This window comes from Drosophila busckii, chromosome 2R, assembly GCF_011750605.1.
Source record: "Drosophila busckii strain San Diego stock center, stock number 13000-0081.31 chromosome 2R, ASM1175060v1, whole genome shotgun sequence".
Classification (NCBI taxonomy): Eukaryota; Metazoa; Arthropoda; class Insecta; order Diptera; family Drosophilidae; genus Drosophila; species Drosophila busckii.
The window spans coordinates 662,524-683,998 of record NC_046605.1 but is presented as its reverse complement, the minus strand read 5'-3'; the positions used below and the strand labels follow the sequence as shown (position 1 = coordinate 683,998).

The 21,475-nt window shown below is 42.8% G+C and overlaps 1 protein-coding gene across 1 annotated transcript; it reads left to right on the top strand.

Annotated features, from left to right (window-relative positions):
• The first annotated feature begins 1,465 nt into the window (after positions 1–1,465).
• LOC108596923 lies at positions 1,466–19,945 on the top strand. The gene is made up of 5 exons (XM_017983141.2): positions 1,466–3,185; positions 10,941–11,726; positions 17,611–18,173; positions 18,234–18,391; positions 18,451–19,945. The coding sequence occupies exons 1-5, from the start codon at positions 2,064–2,066 to the stop codon at positions 19,569–19,571; spliced, it is 3,750 nt and encodes a 1,249-aa protein (XP_017838630.1). The 5' UTR covers positions 1,466–2,063; the 3' UTR covers positions 19,572–19,945.
• The last annotated feature ends 1,530 nt before the right edge of the window (positions 19,946–21,475 follow it).

Genomic DNA, 21,475 nt, shown 5'->3' with positions numbered 1-21,475 from the left:
AATGACAATGATAATGACAATGAATAAAAGTAATTAATTGAAAAGCGCAGCAGCTTTTGTCCAGCGCACGCCTAATTATCGTATCAAACAAAAGTATAAATAATGTTAAGGCATTGGCTGCTTTAATTGTTAACAGCTAAAGCATACATACATACATACATACGCATGTGTATATGTGTATACGCTTAATACCAATACGGGCATGCTTAGCTAGCGACGGCGACGGCTACAAAAGGCGCACAGAAGTGCTTGCCTGGCTGCCCTAAGTAACTACTCACATATGTACATACATACATATGTATGTGTGTATGTATGTATGTATAGCGCTGCTTGCTGGTGTCTCAACACCCACGAATGTCGCGGCGCAGCAGCAACCATCACAAGCAGCAGCAGCAGCAGTAAGCAACAAAAACAAGGCAACGGACTGCGAATTATATAAATTTCTTTGCCTTGTGCGTGCTGCTGCTGCTGCTGGTTCTCCCTGTTTGTGTGTGTGTGTGCGCCTCTGTATGTGTCTGTGTATGCGTGCATAATCTTTTTTCGGCATTCTTCTTTGTGCGTTGGCTGCTGCTGCTGCGGCTCCCCAGTTACTCTCTTTCGCGCTGCCCGCTTCTCAGCTCAAAGTGTATTGGCTGCGCTAAATTTAATTGCTTTGCAAAGTGTGTTAGTGTGTGTGTACCCAATACCCAAATAGTGTTTTAAAATGGTTATAGTTTTGAAAAGCAAGCCAAAGTAAAAAAAAATACACTTGGACACTGCATGTAACGGAATATTCAAAAAAAAAAAAAAAAAAAAACAGAAAAAAATCCAAGGAGCGCTTGCTGCTGGGTGAGAGAGAGAGAGAGCGTAAAGTCGAAAGAGAGCGAGAGCGCGCAGCTGAGCAAGGAGCGTAAGCGCAGCCCATTGAATCCGATTGCGTTGGCATTAGCCGAACAAGTGTAAGAAACAGATAGAGAATGAGAGAGGAAAGAACGAAAAGTTTCGGTTTTGCGCTGCGGCAAACTTTTTAAGTCTTTTGTTTCTAAACACAAGCAGAATGCTAAATTAATAAAACTAAAAATATGTGTATCAGTTTATTTACTACAAACAATGGCCTTGTAGATGTAAAATTAATTAATAGGAAATCTGCTGCTCTGTGAGAAAAACAAAAAAAAACCCAAAAAAAACCCTAAAAAGTGTGCAACAAATAAATCTACAGCAACTACAACAGCAACAACAACAACTACAACAACAACAGCAGCAATACACACACGACTCACACGCATTCAAATTTCAAGGTTAACGTGCAATAACAGCAACAACAATAACTTCAACAACAACGACGACGAAAAGCATTGGCCCCAGCAAAATAAAATTAAGCTAAATAATAATAATACCCACAAAAAAAAAAGAAAAATAAATTAAATAAGGAATATGTTATAGCGAAAAAAAAGTGCAGTTAAATGTGACAAAATGTTTTGTGTATAAAATAATAATAATAATATTTAATATTGTGACTTACGTTCATTTACGCGTTACGTTCGATTACGTTACGTTAGTTTTTAACGTTTACGTTGCATTTAAAGTACAACACATTACTGCCCCTTCACCAAAACCAAAACCAAGCAACCCAATGTGCCGACAACAAAGTCAAGTTAAAACCAATAAATAGTGGAGAAGGAGCAGGCAAAGCAATCGGGGAAAACAAGGTGCTCTCTATAGCTAAATGGCTAATCGTAGGATCGCTGGTACCATTGCAGCTTGGCTTGATTCATGCCGCTAGCCGCCGATAGCACAGACGACGAGGCCAGCTGTTGCCAGGATACGGATCAGGACACTGTACAGGTAGCAGCAGCAGCGTTAGCAACGTTAGCGTTACCGCTGGCACAATAGCAGGAGGAGACGACGGCGGCGGCAGCAGCAGCAGCAGGCAGCAGCTGTAGCAGGGTAACCAAAACACGCGCACGCCAATATTGATGATGATGATGGGGCCATGAGCCCATCATTACTCGCATTGAATTGGAGTCGCAAGCGCGTCTCAAGCGGGCCTGCACCATGCTAGCACCGCCGAACCCGAGGTCAATATGCGGCCAGGACCCGGGCTGGTCGTGATGGCGCTTGCGTTTATTTCGGGGGCTCGGCGTGCCAGCACCACCAGCAGCAACCAACCAACAGCAACAACAATACGAACAATAACGACGGAGGAGGGAGGAGCAACATCAGCAGCAACAGTTACAGCAACTGGAGCAGGAGCAGGAGTAGGTTCAGGAGCAGTGTCAACGTTACCGTCCAGCTACGACTCGTCGCAAGATTCGTCGTCCAGCTTTTGGCACTTTCAGCTGCCAGAATATCGCCTCGAACCGCACGTGGACGTCGGCAGAGTCGCCCGAGACGGCAGCGGCGCCAGCAGCAGCAGCGACAGTGGTAATCAGCGCGGTCTTGATCATCAGCTGAGCTTTGATTTCTATCGCCGGCCAGGTGACGAAGCGCTGTACGCCTCATCGACGCGCCGCGCTCGCAGCTTCGACGAGGCGGCCGGAGCGGGGCTGAGTGCTCCAGAATCAAGCGAGGCAACGCTGCTGGACGAGGAGCAGGACAACAGCGGTCTACCGGTACAATACGCATCATCGCGTGCCTTTGACGACCAGCCGGACGAGGATATCTTTGCGCTTGTCGCCGAGGACGATCTGCTGTCCGAGGAGTCCTTTGATCGGCTTATCAAGCTGAGCGAAGACGCCGACAACGCGGTCGCCGAGCGGGAACGGGAACGAGAACGAGAGCAGGAGCAAGAGGAGGAGGACTACTCGCTCACCTTGACGCCACAGCGGGACGAGAGTCAACATCAACCGGTCGATGAGAGCGAGAGAGTGTTGCCAGCGGAACAAAAACAGAGCAACAGTAGCAGCAGCAGCAGCAACAGCAACAAGAAGCGCGATACTGCTGGTGAAGCGGAGCTCGGGAGCAGGGACGACGCCTATGCGTCGCATTTGATTGCAGTTGGTGGACAGGACGGCGGAGTGGAGACCGCTGCTGCATCAATAACAACAAAAATAGCTAATACAAATATAAATACAACAACAACGACAGCAACGCCAGTGGATCTTAAAAAGTCAATACTCGGCACTGCAACCGCCCTAACACGCCTTAATCCTTGGATATCAGCTTGTGATCTGGCACAGCCGGGCACAACCGGCATCGACTTGCAAGTAAGTTTGACTATCAAATACTAAAGAGGGAACTGTTTTAAGCTTAGCTGCAGTCAGTCTTAGCATTTTCGTATTACTTTTCGTATTCAATACTTTCTTTAAATGGTCCAAATAGCAGGAAGTGTATTAATGTTCCTTTCTGTGTATTTTGGTATTACTTTAATATGGAGGGTTTATTTTCATCGTATCCGATATTTTCTTAAACAAGTCTAAATAGCAGGAAGTGTATTCCTATTCCTTAACAGACTTTTGTTCTATTTCATCATTCTGGGTATTTTGTTATTACTTTAATATGTTGGGTTTATTTTCATCGTTTGCGATACTTTACTAAAAAGGTCCAAATAGCAGGAAGTGTTTTCGTATTCCTCATTTCACCTTTCTGGGCATTTTGGTTTGGTATGTTGGATTTATTTTTATCGTATACGGTACATTCTTAACAAGGACTAAAAGGCCGGAAGTGTATTCGTATTCCTTAGCTGATTTTTGGTCTATTTCACCATTCTGGGTATTTTGGTATTACTTTAATAATTTGGGCTCATTTTCATTGTATTCGGTAGTTTCTTAATAAAGTCTAAACTTTTGTTCTATTGCGCCTCTATGGGTATTTTGGTTTTACTTTAATATGTTGGGTTTATTTCCATCGTATTCGATTTCTTAAAAAGGTCTAAAAACTAAGAACTGAAGTCGTATTCCTTCCTGGGTACTTTGGTATTACTTTAATGTGTTGGATTTACTTTCATCATATGCTCTTTTTTCTTAGAAAGGTTTTAATACCAATAAGAGTCCTATATAAGTCTATCAGCATTATATATAAATAGCTAAAAGAGTCTTATTTATATTTCTTAGCTGCTGTATATATAAATCTATCAGCATTATATGTATTTATTCCAGCTGTCTGGGTATTCAAGTATTACTTGAATTTGTGGGCTTTCAGCTTCTTAAATAGATTCTTGGTAGGCTAATTTTTCTTTGCTTGCGTTCAGTTGCTGGTCTGGTCTCGATTTGCTTTCCTTGCTTTCCTTTCATATTGCGCGCTCTCATACTTTATTTGCTCAGGTCCTTTATCAATCGGTCTTCGTCGCCATATTGTAGTGGGAAAGCCAGTGCAACAATGCGCAGATTAAATGCATACAAATGCAATGGCAATGGCAAATATACAAGCTCGAGCGGCAATCACAAGCACAAATAGGACGAATCTGCATGCAGACAGCTGCAAACATAAATACAAAATCTGAATTTTCATCGGCTTTTCCTTGCCCCATGACAGGCAGCCATATTGAGTAAGCTGCTGCGTCCTTCGCTTGCAACTTATTGTATTAAATTGAAAATATTCCAACGACTGCATTTTTAAGTTCGCTGATTAACTTTTTGTCAGCGCGCTTGCTGTTGATCGAAGCCGCAGCAGCGAGCGGGTTACTAAACAGATCTTTGGCTTTGGTAAATTTCCATACTAAGGGCGCCACTTTAATAAGATGGCAATCAGGAACTTTAATTAATTTATGCTGCGAATTGGAATTGCAAATAGCGCAGTAACTGTTTGCTTAAATATTAAACTGCAAATGGATATTCAGCAACTGCTGCCGCTGCAGCTGTTAAGGCTGTTCAATGGGCCAATCTATTGGCCAGAGAAACGTCCCCAAAATACTTTTATTACTTGTGTAGTGAGAGTAGTGAAGGGAAAGCAACCACTCAATCGCAAGCAGAAGCTGCTGCTTTCCTTTCGTTATTTTTATTCTTTTGGTCGCAAGTTCTGATTGTGCATGCAAAGTGTTTTTGTGACAATTGTGCCACATCTTGGGGCCACTCAAGCAGCACAGCACAGAGCAGAGCAGAGCGAAGCAGAGTCGAGCTGCAACATCATCATCATCATCTTCGTTTGCAACGTGTTATAAATCAACGAAAATGGCTTTGGTAATTGTGTCGACGTGGCGCGGGGAGAGCAGCGAGACGGCGAGAGAGAAACTTTCAATTCTTTGTCGCTTTTTGCATTTTCATTACCTTTCTCGTTGCTGCTTATGCGCTTGGCTTTTGAAACGCTGCCAACAGTCGGCACCACAAACCCAAACACACACCACCCCAACCCCAGCCCAGTCCACCCACTTTGTTCTGTTATCACCCACATTGCCTAAAATCAAAGCTTTCTGCAATGCTCGTTGGCTTGCCAAGTATAATTCACATTTTAATATTTATTAACATCCACATCGTTGTAATTGTTGTCGTTGCCTCGTTGCCATCGTCCTTTTGCTCCCTTTTGCTTATGCAAATCTAATTCAATTTCGGCAGTTTGCTCAATGGCCTTTTGATTGCATTTGGCATGCGGCCTCGAGTGTTTGTTGCTGCTGCCGCTGCTGTTGTTATTGCTGCTTGATATTTGAAGTACGTATATTTTATTGATTCAAATTGGGCCTATTATCAACGCAGCCACAGCTCGGCTTCAATCTCTAAGCTTGACTTTGACTGACGTCCGCTGGCAAAGTTAATTTTCATTAGCGTAGCGCGCGCTGCTATTGATTTTCAATTAATGCTGGCCTAAGGCCTCAAAGTCCATCAAACCCGTTCGCAGTCAAAACAGCGTGGCAAGCAAAAAGCCAAATGCCTTCAATGCGCTTTTTGTGCAAATGCTTAAGACAGGGAGTCGCACTCCCACTGCCAGTCGCCTGCAGCTGAGCCAGCTGTCAGCTCATTGGAAATACGAGTGCGAGTGAGGCCTCGTTCTCATTTTACAGGCACACATTCGTGTCTGTTCGACACACTCGGCTTTAAATCAGCAAACGCGCGGCCTGTTGATGCATTTGTGCTTTTTCTCTCGACCCACTGTCGACTGTTAGGTAGGCACATGCCTTATGCCACATAGGCTGAGGATGTGGCACTGCTACTGCTGCTGCATGCACTCAGCGCATGTCACGAGTGCCTGTCAAGTGCGACTCAGCATAGCAAGCCCAAGCCCAGGCACAGGCTCAAGCCCAAATGCGTCGCTTCGACAACTTCGACTGTTGCGTGTGCTTTTTGGTTTTACAGTGCGTTATGGCAAGCTATGTATATTGCCATTTGCTGTATCCACGTTGCATAGTCAAGTGGAAATTCCTTTGGCAACAGAGCAGAGAGAGAGAGAGTGAGAGCGAGGGCATGCACTGACAGAAAAAGCGTATTTAGTGTAGTAACATTGATCATGTTTTTAACCCAAAAACTAATCGAAATTGAAACACACTACACACGTATGGAGGCCATAGCTCTGGTCCGAAATCCAACTGCTCGCAAATTCAATTAAAAACCCAAGCTTTGTGGCATTTAATTCAAATTTTATAGAGCTTCCCCCCTAACAGCAGCAACAGCTGCAGCAGTAGCATGTTGTTCAACTTGCGTGCCAGTGTATGTGCGTGTGTGTGTGTGTGCCATGAGTGTTTATTTGTGTCAAGGATGTGCACACAAAATCAATTATTTTGTAAGCAGCCAAAACGCACAGTGGTAAAACAGCTGCAACTAAAACTGTTGTGTGCAATGTGATTACATCATTTTCACTACACAGACACATGCATACAAATATCAAGTATACGTAGCTCTCTATATATAAACATCAACAGCTACAAGCGACTTAATGGCAATGCCAACCAAACCAAGTTTGTCCCTTCGCTCGTCTTTCTGTCTGTCTGACAAGCTAAATTACAGTTGTATGCGCAGAGCGCTGTCATAAATTTCCGCTGTAGAAGCGGCGCAGCGCCAGCGTCTGTTCGACTGTTCGACACTTGATTGGCAAATCGTTGCCGAAACTATGGCAACTTGTGGCCGCTGGGGGCTTAGACTTGCTCTGGACATTGGGTAATAGTTATTGCAAGTCCTTGCTGCACAAACAGGTTGCAGTCGAATCCAAATCCAAGCGCAATGCATTGGCTATTGGCCAGAAAATAAGTAAAGTGAGGCAGCCAAGGCCTATAAAAAAGATTGCTCAAACTTCAATAAGCTGTTATGTCTTTCTAGCTATTTAAATTGCCTGCACATTAACTACACCAAGTTCAATTAGTTTGCAGCCTAATTATCCTTAGCTTAGGCACTTTGTAGTCTAGGCGCGCTCTGGCGTTAATTAGGCGCCGCTTTGCACTGCAATTTGCATGAGCTGAGCCCGCTTAAGCAACTTTTCTAATGCAAATGAGCAGCAGTCACGATTTAGTTGATCAGCGAGCGCAATTATATTAAATAGTGCTAATCGCGCTGCACTGCCAAATTCAACTGAATAATTTAATTAGTAGTTTAATTGCAAAACGCACATTAATTATAGTTGTCATTAGACACGTTTATATTTATTATAACAAGAAAATAATAATGCAAATGTTTGACAATTTGTTGCTACAACACACACAAACAATTATCAGCGTTTATGTCTATGCCACAACAAAGGGGGGAATCACGCAATTTTTTGATACTCTCACAAGGCGTATGGGCATGTTGGCAAGGACATGCAATATATAAATTTAGATATATTTGAAATTAATCGATTGTTGTAAGTGAATTTGAACTTCGTTGAACTTGCTGTTGGAGCCTTTCGCATATGCAAACAAATACAAAATATCAATCACATTGATAGGCAGGTGTGTTGTTAGCTTGGCTGTCACCCCAAGCTCCCACTGTAGGCCGCACCCATGTCCGTACACACGGCTCAGTTCATTTAGGGCCATGTTTCCGTTTTTCGGAATTTTGGCTTTTGATTGCTTCATAATGGGCACATAAACATTTCGATTAATATATATGCATATATAATGAGAGATAAATACAAATATGAGTGGCGTCATTCCATGCACAAGCGGCTGGCTCATAGTTTTAATGGCTAGAGAGCAGCGCTGTTGAATAATTTTGAAAAACTTAGTTTCGAGCAGCTCCCTGGGAGCGTACCCTGAATTTTTAAGACTGCTCTGCGACTCTGTAGCAGTTCCAGATTCACTTGGCGCTACATATCTTTTGTTGATTTTAAGCGGCGACTTGGGGCAAATTTGTGAGTTGTAAATATTTTAAACAAAATGTGCGTACGTAATGGAATTGAATTAGTTGCAAGTTAAGAGTTGAGTTGATGATACTGATGAAAATAATAAGACTCCGCTGCTTATTATTTGAGTAACACATTAGTGTTAATTTTATTGTTTAAATATATTTTTCGCGCTCATTCGCTGTTCTAGAGAACTTCACAAGAGATGCGACTTAATACTAGAGATGTAATGCGATCTCATTGCAACATCGATAACTTTAACAAATACACTTTGACTTGTTGGAAAAGCGTAACACGAAGTTGTGCAACAGGCAAACCCAACAATTTAATTATTTGCTTGATTAGCAAGACAAGGCAAGTCGATATCATGTTCGTCTGTCTGTATGAGCAGCGATACCTCAGAGACTATAAGAGCTAGAGCTATCAAAATTTTGGCATATAGTTGCTACTATGCTGTACTCAGATTGCAAATCAAAAGAAAAAGAATAAGAACGAGCAAAAAAGAAAATTTCGTTCTTACTTAGCATAACTTAAAATTTTGATATGCGTTTCTGCAGTCTGAACTGAGGCGTTGCCTGCACATCCACGCATATCAAGGTGAAATGGCAGAGAGAAAGTAGTTTAGTGTTTTTTCTACAACATTGCTTGTTTTTCTTTTATAGAATGCTCTCGTGCTTTTGTGGTGAATGGTGTTGATGTAATGGGGGCGTGTATATATCGCGAGTGAGCCCGTCAAGTGACAAACAATTATCCACAGGCCTCACAGTAATACGCACACACACATACATTTGCTCTCTCTCTCTCTCTCACACACTTTATGTAGCAGTGTGTTCCCCTGTGGCTACGACTGGCGACTGTGTGCGTGTCGGCTGTCACTTTTTTATGCTTTTTCCATGCAAAAACACACACATGCACACACACACACACACACACACACACACACACACACATAGGCATGCTCTGCATTTGGAAATTTGAGTGCTGCTTGCGACATATTCCTGCACTGTTGTTGACGTTGTCGCTTTCGCTGTTGTTGTTGTAGTTTTTGTGGCTGTTTTGCACTTGCATTTTTCTTGCACCATTGTTGACAAGCGTGGAAATTTGACATACACACACGAACACTCGCTTTATGTGTGTGTGTGTGTGTTTGTGCATTGTTTGAATTGCCTGTCGAGGTTAAGCTGTAACATTTAAAGTGTTGTCGGTTCCGTTGCCGTTATTGTTGATGCTACCAGCCACTCCCACTCCCACTCCCACTCCCAGTTCCACTCCCACTTTCACTACTGCAGCTGCAGCTGTTGGTGTTTAACTCAAGTGCACTTTTGGCTGTGCTGCCACCGCTTTGCTGGCTCAGTCTCTAAGCAGATATATATGCACACACATCTGTTTGCAGCTTCTTCTTTACGCTTTTAGTGTATTTTAATTGTTTTGCCAAATATTTGTGCACTCAGCACAAAATTTGTATTGTTTGCTGGCTGCCAACAGAAGAGGAGCTGCGAATTAACCGAGTCCAAACTTAATATGTTTGTGTGCATACATTTTGCTGCAACTGTAATATATAAAATGATGTTGGCCACGGCCACTTGATCCAAGCTGCCAGCAGGTCAAGAGTGTGCGGCCCGCCCAACGGCGATTTATGCTGCTGACTGACAGCGCGAGCGACGCCAGGCACAGACACAGACACAAAGGCAGAGGCACAGGCACAGGCTCGGGCACAACTACAAAGCACATTTAACCAGCTCTCAGTGGTGGCTTGTATGCCTGCTATTAGCTAAAATGCTCACTCCATTATAGTCGGGGCTTTGTTCAAGGGTTTTGTGCCGTCGTTGATTAGCCTCTGTCTGTCTCACTGAGTCGTGGGCTGAGTGCTGCTGCTGCTGTTGCAACAACAAAAGGGTTAGCATGTTGACATCTTGCATAAGCGCTGTCTCTCTCACTCTTTGTTCAGCTGTCTGTCCGTCTGTCAGTTTGTCCGTTTGGGCAGCAGACACATGAATGTTTTAGTTCTGGGCGCTCATGTCTCTTAGTTTGCGGCTGCAGCTGTTGCAATTTCAATTATGTGCCATGTGCAGCTCTCGATATGAATATTTTAGTTGAGGCTTGGCTAAGCAAGTGACAAATCTTGTCTGCCAAACATTTGGCCAACATTTAGTTGGCTTAATATTTAATATAATGCTGCGTGCTGAGAGACTCGTAAAAATTGCAAGCCCCGTGGCAATACTTTGCTGACAGCTGCACGCTTTAAAGTTCAAAGAGAGAGAGAGAGAGATAAAGAGCGACAGAGAGCGACTGAGAGTGGGCTGACATGCAATATTGATGTCGACTGTAATGCAATTTTCACATTGCTATGTTATCTCTGCTCTCTCTCTCTCTCTCTCTTCTTTAGTGCATACTTAGCTACTTGTTCTTAAATAACTTTGAGTAATAAAAAAGTGATTAAAAAAAAATAGCTGCTAGTGAATGATATTCGATAGCTAAGGCTAAACGATTTGCTTTGAATTTAGTGCTGAGTTTCGCTTGCAGCTTAAAAGTATGCAACGCTAATTACTGACGCTTGGCTCAGACATGTTTGTGCAAGATTCCAACCAAGTGCGTTCATTTTAATAACGGAAAACTGCGCTTTATGCACTTGTCTGTTGTTGTGGCTGCCACAAACTTTTTCAATATGCGCAAGAGAAAGAGAGAGAAACTCATTGTTCATTGTCTTGTTGCTGTGGAGTGAGCTTAATTTTTAAATGATTTGTATCGTATTTAATTTTGGTTTTTCTTTTTTCTTTCAGGGTCAGTGCTCGGCTGGTACACTGCCCATGGCTTGGGTCGATGAGGGACCAGGCCCGCCAATATGCCCGCGTTCCTGTAACGAACAGCAGCCCATAGAGAGTGCGAGCGGCAGTGAAAGCAGTGCAAGCTCGAGCGATAGTAAATTAAAGTATTTTATAAATACAAACTCGCCTAACTTTAAGTCGCGTGCCAGCCGCAGTAGCAGTAACCACAAAGCCATGCCCAAAGTCAGACGCGAATTGCGGGACTGGGCAGCGGAAACGGAAGCCAGCAGCACCACAACCGAACAGAACGAGCAGCAGCTGGAGCTGGAGCAGGGAACAGCAGCAGAGTCTTCCACCACCACCACCACCACCAGCACCACCACAAGAACAACAGGAACAAGCAATGCGGATGAGCTGCCCTACAGTCATCTGCAAGCCACCGAACAACTGAGTGCCAAAGAACATAATGAACAACAACAACAGTGCCTTGATTATCTGGGCGATGCGGCCGAGACGAGTCCTCAGCATTTATGCAAAAATCTGCGTGCGCCCGGTCAGCTGCTCTCGCGTCTACGCACGCTGCGGCTGCGTCACTGCTGCGAGCGCAGCGTGTTCAGTGCTCTGCACACTCTGGCGCTGAACTCGACACTCTCGGATCCCGACGAGTGCGTGCGCCTGCTCAGCGATCTGCTGGACGTGGATGCGTTGGCCAATCGCATTACCTGCGAGCTGGCCGAGATTCTGTTTCGCTTCGACTGTCGTCAGGTGTACTCGCTAATAAATCAGTGCGACGACTGCAAGGTGAGTTGCAAATATTGCGTATACGCAACATTCTAATTAACAAGCAGCTAATCCCCAGCCACAAGAGCAGCTGTATTGCAGCCATAAAGTGTCCAAAAAAAAAAAAGTAGTAATATTCTTTTTGATATTCTTACTCTGCTGTTGTTTTTGTACCCAACTCCGTTGGGCTGCTAGGCGACCAAAAACACTTTCGCGCTGCGTGACATTTTTAGTTGCTCATTAATTATTGAAGTCGCGCGCGCTAAAGCTCTCGTAAGCGCTCCAGGCAGCTTCCTACTTGAAAAGTGCTCGTTGCCCCACCAAAGGTTTTATATTTCTGCGCATAATTATCAACGTTGAGCTCGATGGGGTGTGGGACGTAACTGCTGCTGCGGCGGTTAATTTGCGGTACTTAGAGGTCAGAAGCTGACCAGGCACGAAAATAGAGTGGACATTTGTCAGTGTCGTCTGGGCAGGCAGCCGACTGCGTTTCCTAGTATGATGGATAGGCTTTAGTTCTGGTATAAATAACTGCAAATGCAGTTGCGAATACGAGAGAAAGGGAGACAGAGCATAAAGAACGCCACAATGAGGCCGCTAATGAGCAACACACACACACACACACAGCCACACACACACACACACGTTGCAGGCATGTGAATTGCGCTGATTAAGAAAACTTGAGGCAAATGCTAAGCAGTTAACAACAACGACAGCAGCAGCTGGAGCAGGAGCAAGGCAGGCAGACAACAAAAATTTAAATTTTAAATTACGCATACGTACGATTGTGTGTGTTGTATGAATGCAAACAATAACAGCTAAAGCGCTTTAAAACAAAGGGAACCCCCCCCCCCCCCACCTAAATTTCCTTACGCAGCCTACTTCGGGTGGAACCTTGTAATAGCCAACTACATCAGCTACAACCCCCATTGGGGCCCACACACACACACACAAACCCAGTTTCAATTGCTGAAGAGCCTGTGAGCTGGGCCTTTAACATGTTTCTAGTTCGAAACGCGACTGCTGGACTGCTGCTGTCTTGTGAAAATCAGGTGATGACGAGAGAGAGAGAGAGAGACGCGCGCTCTCGCTCTCTCTCTCACGCCAAAGAGCGCGGCAACTGAAAGAGAGCGCCACGCTCCTTATTCAGCGCACTCACGCTCTCTTTGCTTTGCTTTGCTTTGTCTCTCACATGACACGAGCGCGTCGTTCCTGCAACTTTTTCCGCAGTTTATGTAAGTTTGCCTCACAACACTTTTTACACACATACGCGCGCACACACACACAGTTGCTGAGCAGCACGCCTATTGGACAACAATTTTCTTCACAGTTTTATACAAAATTCAATGTTTTTTTTTCGCTCAACAGAGTTATTTTAATATCATTTTAATTACGCGCAAAAAAAAAACACAACAGACTCTTCGATTCTTGTGTGCGCATTCAGCGTGCGTAGCGCTTCCAATTTGAGTTGAGCAGCAGCTTTCCTTTTGTCATTTCCAGTGCCTATAACTTTTTGATCCTAAGGCACTCATTACTCAACTCCAGTCAATGCCTGCTAGCTGCTCACAAGGGTTTTAAATTAATTTACTGAGCGCACTTGCACATTAAATAGTAATCGAAATAGCACATATCATAATTATTGCGTATTTATGATTATATTCACCGCAAGTCTTCTAATTAGTCAAAGGCACTTGGCCTGTCATTGTGGCCAACCGCATACTAACACAAACACACACACACAGACATACACACACGCACCTTTGCTTGCCTTATGCGGCAAGCCAAATAAAAGCAAATTAGTTACTGGCCCATTGAAGCCAACGAAAGTTGCTGCTAGCCGCAAAGTAAATTTTTGCATAGCATACAAATTGGGGCAAAGGAAATAAATTGCCAAAACATGCAGAATTTTTATTATTGTTGTTCAAACGAGAATTTTAACTTATTCTTGAGCAGTATTGTTTTCGATTTATCAGAAATCTAGTAATAGTTGCGAGTTGTGGGCAAATTTTAAATGGAATTCAATAACATTGAGGTTTTTGACCTTTTAATTTCACAGTAGCTTGACACACACACAACTATAGTTGGTTCAATATAAAACTATAGCAGCAGACACGCTATTTGTGTTAAACGTAGTTTTGTTGCTACGTTTGTATTAGTGTGTGTGTAAATTTACATTTTATACATCAAGCTAAGTAGCTGGGAGGGAGTTGTTGTTCATATGTATATATTATATATGTATATGTAGTATATGCCACATGCCGTTACGTCATCCATTTTTTGGGTGAGGCTATAATTTGAGCTCTTGCTAGCCGTTGAAAGAAAATTGTCAAAAGCGGAAGTACCGTAATTTCGTAAATGATTGATTATACATACTTTACACGCATTCTCACTTATGTACATACGCTTATCATAGTGCCTGTTGTTGTTGTTGCTGTTGTCCTTGTTTTTGTTGAGCAGCGACGACAGCTGACACAAACACAGAGAACATAACCAAGGCCTCCTCAGCTTAGGTTTCTGCTTTGAATACAGCAGCGCTCCAACATCTTTGCGGTTTTTGGTCAAATATGTGCAAAAAAAATGCGATACGAAACGAAAACTTTGCTGCCTGCCAAACATTTTTTTCTCCCACAGACATTTCTTTTTTGCCTTTATCATCTACATCAGCAGTTACCAACTACCTTTTGTCACAGTCTGTTTCTTCATTCGTGCCATCTTTTTCAACTGACTGCCACTCCTTGCTTGCGTTCTCATCCGCTTCGCTTTATTTACAATCTAATAATTTATCGACTTTTGCGTGGGTGAATCTTGCAGAGAACACACAAATGGAACGAACTTCAAAATGCTCGACAAGGCGTAAAAGTGCGCTGCAGTATGCAAATTATAAATGAACAAGTTAATTATAGAAAACACATACACGGGAAATTTCCAGCTACGGATCGATGCCAGCGTCATTAAAAGAAAGCTTAAGACATTTTACTGAATTGTTAAAAAAAAAGTAGTGCATAATTTAAGGCTCCAAGAAGTTGCCATGGGCAAGGAAGCTGTGTAGCAGCTGCTGCTGCTGCTACCAAAGCGCTGACTGACAAGTCTTTGTGCAAACAACACATACACAGACAGAGAGAGACGCACACACACACAGATAGAGACAGAGAGCGCTGAAACAATATGAAAAATGTTTTGGAAAACATGTTCGTAATCCGCAATCGACAGAGATAAATCACTTTTAGTGTGCTTCAAAGCATTTATTTAAATTTACGCCATGCTCTCTCCGTTTTTCCCTATGGGAAGACTCTGTGCTTTTGCTGCTCACATAATGACAGTCGCGTACAAAGGACACAAAGTTGGCGAAAAGTGAAAACCAAACCGAAGCGAAACAAAACAAAACGAGGCAAGCCAGAAAAAACCGGAAAAAACCCCAAACTGTATGTAACGCTAACTGATATCTGCTTGGGTAAAAAGGAATTGGATGGCTTGAGTGGAATGAAAGTCCTGAGACTCCTTTTCGTTGTTGCTGTGTGCTCTAAGTTATTGTTGTCAATGCACAAGCTGACGTCATATAAATGTGTCGCTAGTTTAGTTCGCTCTTCCAATTATCTCTATTTGTATGTCTGGGAACTATAACTATCAATTATGATTGATGTGGCTGTTGAATGACTCAGTCGTTTAATCAATAAATTATTAAGCTTGCGCATCTTAACATTTAAATTTGAGGCAACACCTGAGTAGCCAACTGTTTGTTAGTTAGAGAAGTATATAATATTAACCCTCATTGTTGTGCGTAATGTGAGTTTTATCGGTTCTAGTTGCTTTTCTGCTATGCCCGCATATTACATCATATCGCTTTTATATAAGTGCTATATATTTATTTGCATAAATGCAGTGTTTGGTTTATTTTGTTGCTTCCTTCCGCTTGTCTGAATCAGTCAGGCGCAACTGATACTCGCCCCCCTATCCACACACAGTCCACTCTATTCAGTCGCATTCTCGAGCTCAGTGCTGACAACTTGTTTGCCTGTTTGTCTGCGCGTTTCCCATTTGTTAAGGCGTTGGATGCTACACACACACTAACGCTGCTGATTTGACAATACCCGTCACACACACACACAGACAGAATCAGTTATATATATAGATAGACAGGAAAGCGAATTGCTTGCTGGCTTTGGCTTCAATTGCGATTGGGCTTTTCCGACTTTCAATTCAACGGCAAAAGGAGTTTCAATTACCGCACAATGGCTGCAATGAATTTAAAAATTAATTGCAATATTTACTGCGCTGGGCATATTTTCATGCATCGGATACGCGGCGTATGCGTAATTAAGCATCGATTGCTGCTTGACTGACGTTCTGACTGACTTATCTGTGCTTTCTGGCTGATTTGCATGGGGTTCGTTCGCCCTTACGTCCATTTGTGCTTTGACCTTTCGCTGTTCACATTTCAGTTAGCAATGCCAGCGAAATTGAAGCATCCAACGGGATGGTGCGTCCTAGCCAAGTGCTCGATGCGCTGCGATACAAGAGCTAGCACTTGGCTCGCGGCTGGGATGCAGCTGAGCACACACACACACACATGTGCGTCTGCAAAAAAGTGGCAACGCACTTAACCAACTGTGGCACGTGTTGTCGCATTGGCGCTGGCAATAAGCGCATGGCAGTCGGTCCAAGCAAAGCTTTTGGTCCAAGGATAAACTTTTATTTTCCAAACACAAGTCACTCTATGTGTGTGTGTGTGTGTGCATGAGTATGAGTGTCCTTTTTGCTCTCACGAAGCATTCTAGACTGGTTCATTGCCTCGTTTGTTTTGTTTGCCACACGGTCACGTGTTACCTTCGTCTTCTTTGTCGAGTGCTGCAAAAGTAATCTAACTCACACCCCCCACACCCACAATCTGCCACCTCCCAGCCCAGCTCAGCCTGCAACCTTCTGTGTCATGTTGTATTTGACTGCAACTAGTCCGCTGCATAAAATTTAAAAATTAACAACTTGCGGACACAAGTTTCTGCTGCTTTAATATTGCAGCACAAATTGCTGATTGAAATCAAAGGTAACTGATCAAAAAATATGTAACTGAGATAAATGCCAATTGAAAATGGAATTTTGCTTCTCTCAAAATTCCAGCCGTACGTATAAATAGCTTTGCAAATATGCAAGCGAATGAATAAGAGTGTAAAATTTAGAATGAAAGAATTTTGCTTTAACTCATCGTTTGGGCTTGGAGTGCAACTGCTTGTAAAAGTAATAAACGAAACCCAAATTGTTGCTGCTCCCCAAATGGACGCGGGAGTCTTACTGTCTCTTGCTTGCTGCGATTTGAATTTTCATGCGCTAAGCAGTCGCTAATTAAGTTTACCTGACTGCAGCGACACCTCCGCAGTCAACTGTCGTCACGAACAACGAAGACATTGCTATTAATGAAAAATGGAGCTGAAGCAAGTTTTGTTTGCTTCATTTATTTGCAGCTGTTTACACAAACATAAATATTCGATAGATAAACACAAAGTATTCATCTTTACCTCTCTCTCTCTCTCTCTGTCCTTCTCTGCTATAAAACCGAACCGCAGTGCAGCACAGCTGAAGTTTGCAAACTTTTATTGCATTCCTTACACACACACGTAAAGTGAAGGGTGCTCCTTGATTTGTCAGCACATTTTATGGTTGCTTATAAATTTTGCATTTTTGCAAATTGTTTCAGCAATTTCGAGCGTCAGGTGTGCAAACACCAAAGGGATATAGATTGCTATACATATGTCTAAGCTGCAGACATGTGCAATATCCTTGAGATGTCGGCTGCCAAAAAAGCTTTCCAAAATCGAATATGCTAATTAGCCATAGTGACAGTTCAATACCAATCCCCCAATCAAAACAAAAACTTTATTTAAACATAACTAAACTATTTTCTATATTGCAGGAAGCTTATCGTCGCTGGGTTTGCAGCACGCTAGTGCCGTATTTTGCCGAGCCAGAGGATGTGGAGCCCGTGCCTGCGCCAGCGCCAGCAGCCGATGACCTGACGCCAGCAACTAACAAGAGTAAGCGCTCCATACGCACTGGAAATCGAACGCGAGAGCGCGAAGAAGTTGGGCAGGTGGTGGTGGCGCTGGGGGAGAAGCATAAATCTTTGAAATTAATCAGCAATAACAATAAATCAAATGACGGCAATAACATGAACGAGCGTCAGATTAATCAGGAGCATGACGAGGACTATGAGTCTGGGAATGCCAACGAGCACGAAAACGAAAACGAAAATTCAATTGCCAATGCGAATGGGAATGGGAATGAAAACATTCAAAGGTTCTACCATATTGTTGGCCTGCCCCAACAGCAACAACAACACAGCAACGGCAACGGCAACAAGAAGAATAAAAAGAACTGCGTACCCAAAGTGGAGCAACAATTCAATAATTTCATATCGACTGCCAATAATGCGGATCCCAGCGCAATGGATCCAGTGATATCAAAGCTACAAAAGAGGTAATCAAATGCTTAGCCCCCGCCAGCATAATTTACTTATCCTCCACTCTCTCTTTGCAGATCAACACGCAAGACAGAGTTCCGCATGCGTCGCCGCATACGGCCCTGCCTGAGCGTGTGCCAAACAGTGGAACAAAAGTGCCCCTATTTGCTGCCCGCCGATCGCGCTCCCGCGCTGCCCACCCAATATGCCGGCGAGCCGACATTTCTATGCCTAGGTAAGTGTGCATTGGCTATCGATAGTTTCCCCATTGTGTAATCGCCCATTGTGTTCTAGATCAAAACATACCCGAGACCGGTGAGCAGTTGAAGAAGTCCAGCTATGGACCCAACGACTGCTGCTACAGCTACTGCAACGGACCCATGCAGGGCATTTGCACCGTTTGCCAGGAGTTCGCTGGCCCAAGGAACGAGAGTGGCGCGGCGAATGCGACGAGCGCACGTCGTGTGCACAACATTACGCTGACTATGGGCTCGCCGGCTGGGGAACATGCGCGCGCCGCCAGCGTGGCTGTGGCTCTGAGGAATGTCACTGTGCGCACTGCGGCGCCAAGTGGAGCTGAGCTTCTGGAGCGACTGCCGTACTATGCGCGCGACGACAGCGTCTATTACTATGACGAGGACGAGGGCGATGACATGCCTGAGCTGGCGATCTCCGGCGGATGCGCCGCCGTGCCGACCGTGAGCAGTCGCTGCGAGATTCCCTACTATGCATCCGGCATGGCGCCGACGCCGCCCACACAGCTGCTTGTTTGGTTGAGCGCACTGCTCGGTCTGCTGAGCAGCTGTGGCGCGGGAGCGGCGCGCCAGCGCTACGGCCGCGTGCGTGGACGAACGTACTGTGCGGCCAGCTGTCACGAGCTGTTGGCGCGTCCAGCGCAGGACGCGATGGCAGCAGCGGCAGCAGCAGCAGATGGCGCCAGTAAGCGAAGCACGCACAAAGGCAACGGAAGTGGCAGTGGCAGAAGTTCGAGCTGCGGTCTGGGCTGGAAGCAGCAGCAATATGTGCGCTGGCTGCGCTCGTGGGCCTGGGCATGGGTCTGGTCGCTGATTGCGTATAAGCCCAAGTGTAGAAAAGTGCGATACTTGAGTAGTGGCAGGAGTAAGTTTAAAGGCGAAACAACTTTTAGATGTAGTCGTATACTTAACTATAGAGACTTGCAACTAATTCGAATCAAGTGCAGCGCTAGATATAGAAATTACCGTTACTTCTACTACTACAACTACAACATAAACGATTGGTGGCGAAGATGGACCTCATACTACAACTACTACTACTACAACAGTCCCAGTCCCACGAGCTCCTCTAGTCCAGCCCCAGTCCCAGTCCCCACCCATTCAACTCACACTTCGAATTCGCATTCAAGCTGCAGACCCACTGGCAATGGCGCCTTATAGTGCATGCAATTTGTATGTGGCCAGTTGGCAAATTGCAGCTGCAATTTACAAGTAAACGCCATTAATTCTATTTCGTACTCTAGACAACTAATGCTAGCTAATTAAAACCAACAAAAATTAAAAACCAAAAAAAAAAACAAAAACAAACACAACAGAAGAAATTCAAACGAAATAAAATGAATCGAAATGAAATGAAATGAAATGAGAGGAATGGAAATGGATTGAATTGAATTGAATTGAGAGCAAAACGTACAGTTATAGACTAAATTTGTCGGTTAAGTACCCTTAAACTGAGAAGGCAGCACTTAAAATATTTATGGCCCTTTTTCAAGTGAATAAACCACAAAAACCAAAACCAAAACCAAAAGTAAATACAAAATAAAATCTCAATTAAAAAGAATAAAAACTAAAAATAGCATATTTTATTACAACTAGAAAACAAAGAATATTAATATTTAATTAAATAAAAAGCAACTGCCAAAAAAATAGGTTTTTAGGTAAACATTAAATACAAACTCTTGAAAAACAAAAAAAAAAAAACAAAAAACAAAAAGCGTATATGAAGATCAACAACAAATGCCAAGTAAAAAAAATAATTATGATACATAAATAGTTATAAACTTATATAAGGCAACAGTGAGGAATGAATGATGACATAAAATATTTTAGGTTAGATAAAGCCGAAAAACAAAACAAGATGAATAGAACTAAAAGCTAGAGCAAACAATTAGCAAAAAATTTTATAAATAATTACATACAGACACACACACACACACACACACACACATACAACTGACACTGACATATAGGCCGCTTATCAAAATCACTTAAGAAACAAGAACACAAAATTTTACTTAAAGCAAAACTTAGTTTAAAATCAAAACAAATATTCCAACATAGCGAGGCTTGGAAAACCAAAATGTAACAACAAACAAAAACAACAAGAACAAGAACAACAACAACAAAGTGTGTGTAAGAATGTCTTTATTTAGTTTTTAAACATGAACATTTGTATAATCCAAGAAAAAAACGATTTATAAGTGAAGTATATAAAGCGCACAGAAAACTTAAAATGTAAGGTTCATAAAATAGAATTAAAGCGAAGAAGAAGAAGAAGAGACGAAGCTTCAAGGATGAAATGAAGAAATCTTGAGCTGTTAGCCCCACATATAGGAATATAGAGTAACAAACTCAAGAACAACAGCAGCAGCAGTAACAAAACAAAAGCAAAACAACAACAACATTAACTACAATAAAAAAAATAGTACTAACAAATAATAATGTTAATAATAATTTTTGTAATAAAGTTAACTCTGTGTAGCGTATATATACATACATACATATAGATGCATATAAATATAGATGTAAAATACAATATATATATTTATAATTAAACATTTATCGTACATACATGAGAAAATTACAAAAAAAAAAAAACAAAGAAAACAAAACATAGAGCATTTCACCCCACACAAAAATTAAACCTATACCAAACAATAAACGAAAACAAATATTTATATGTATACTAGTTACAAAAGTAATATTGTAATTGATAACAACTTAAACCAAAAAAAAAAAACCAGTTAGATGTACTCTCATATTTGATATTAGCTAATTGCCTATTAAATTAAGTATAAGCCACCAACTGCTCTCTATTTCACTCTCACTCCGTCACTGTCACTCCGTCACACTCACTTACCCCTTTTCCAAAATCTATTTAGCCAAACACTTTTCTTTCGGTTCTCGCACTAACCTTTCTTTGCGCTTCTCATCCATTGCTAGTGCTTCAGTTTCCAACGGTCCAATGCACTGCAGGCAGTGCGACCGAAACACACAGGTTTATGTATTTTCCAACACTATATTTCACCAAGGTGGTATATTAGTTGTTTATAGTTAACAAATAG

Bases quoted from the DNA above. Each gene is read 5' to 3' on its own strand.
- LOC108596923 (XM_017983141.2), top strand. From the start codon at position 2,064: ATGCGGCCAGGACCCGGGCTGGTCGTGATGGCGCTTGCGTTTATTTCG. The intron at 11,727-17,610 runs GTGAGTTGCAAA...TCTATATTGCAG, and splicing joins ATCAGTGCGACGACTGCAAG to GAAGCTTATCGTCGCTGGGT. The intron at 18,392-18,450 runs GTAAGTGTGCAT...ATTGTGTTCTAG, and splicing joins GCCGACATTTCTATGCCTAG to ATCAAAACATACCCGAGACC.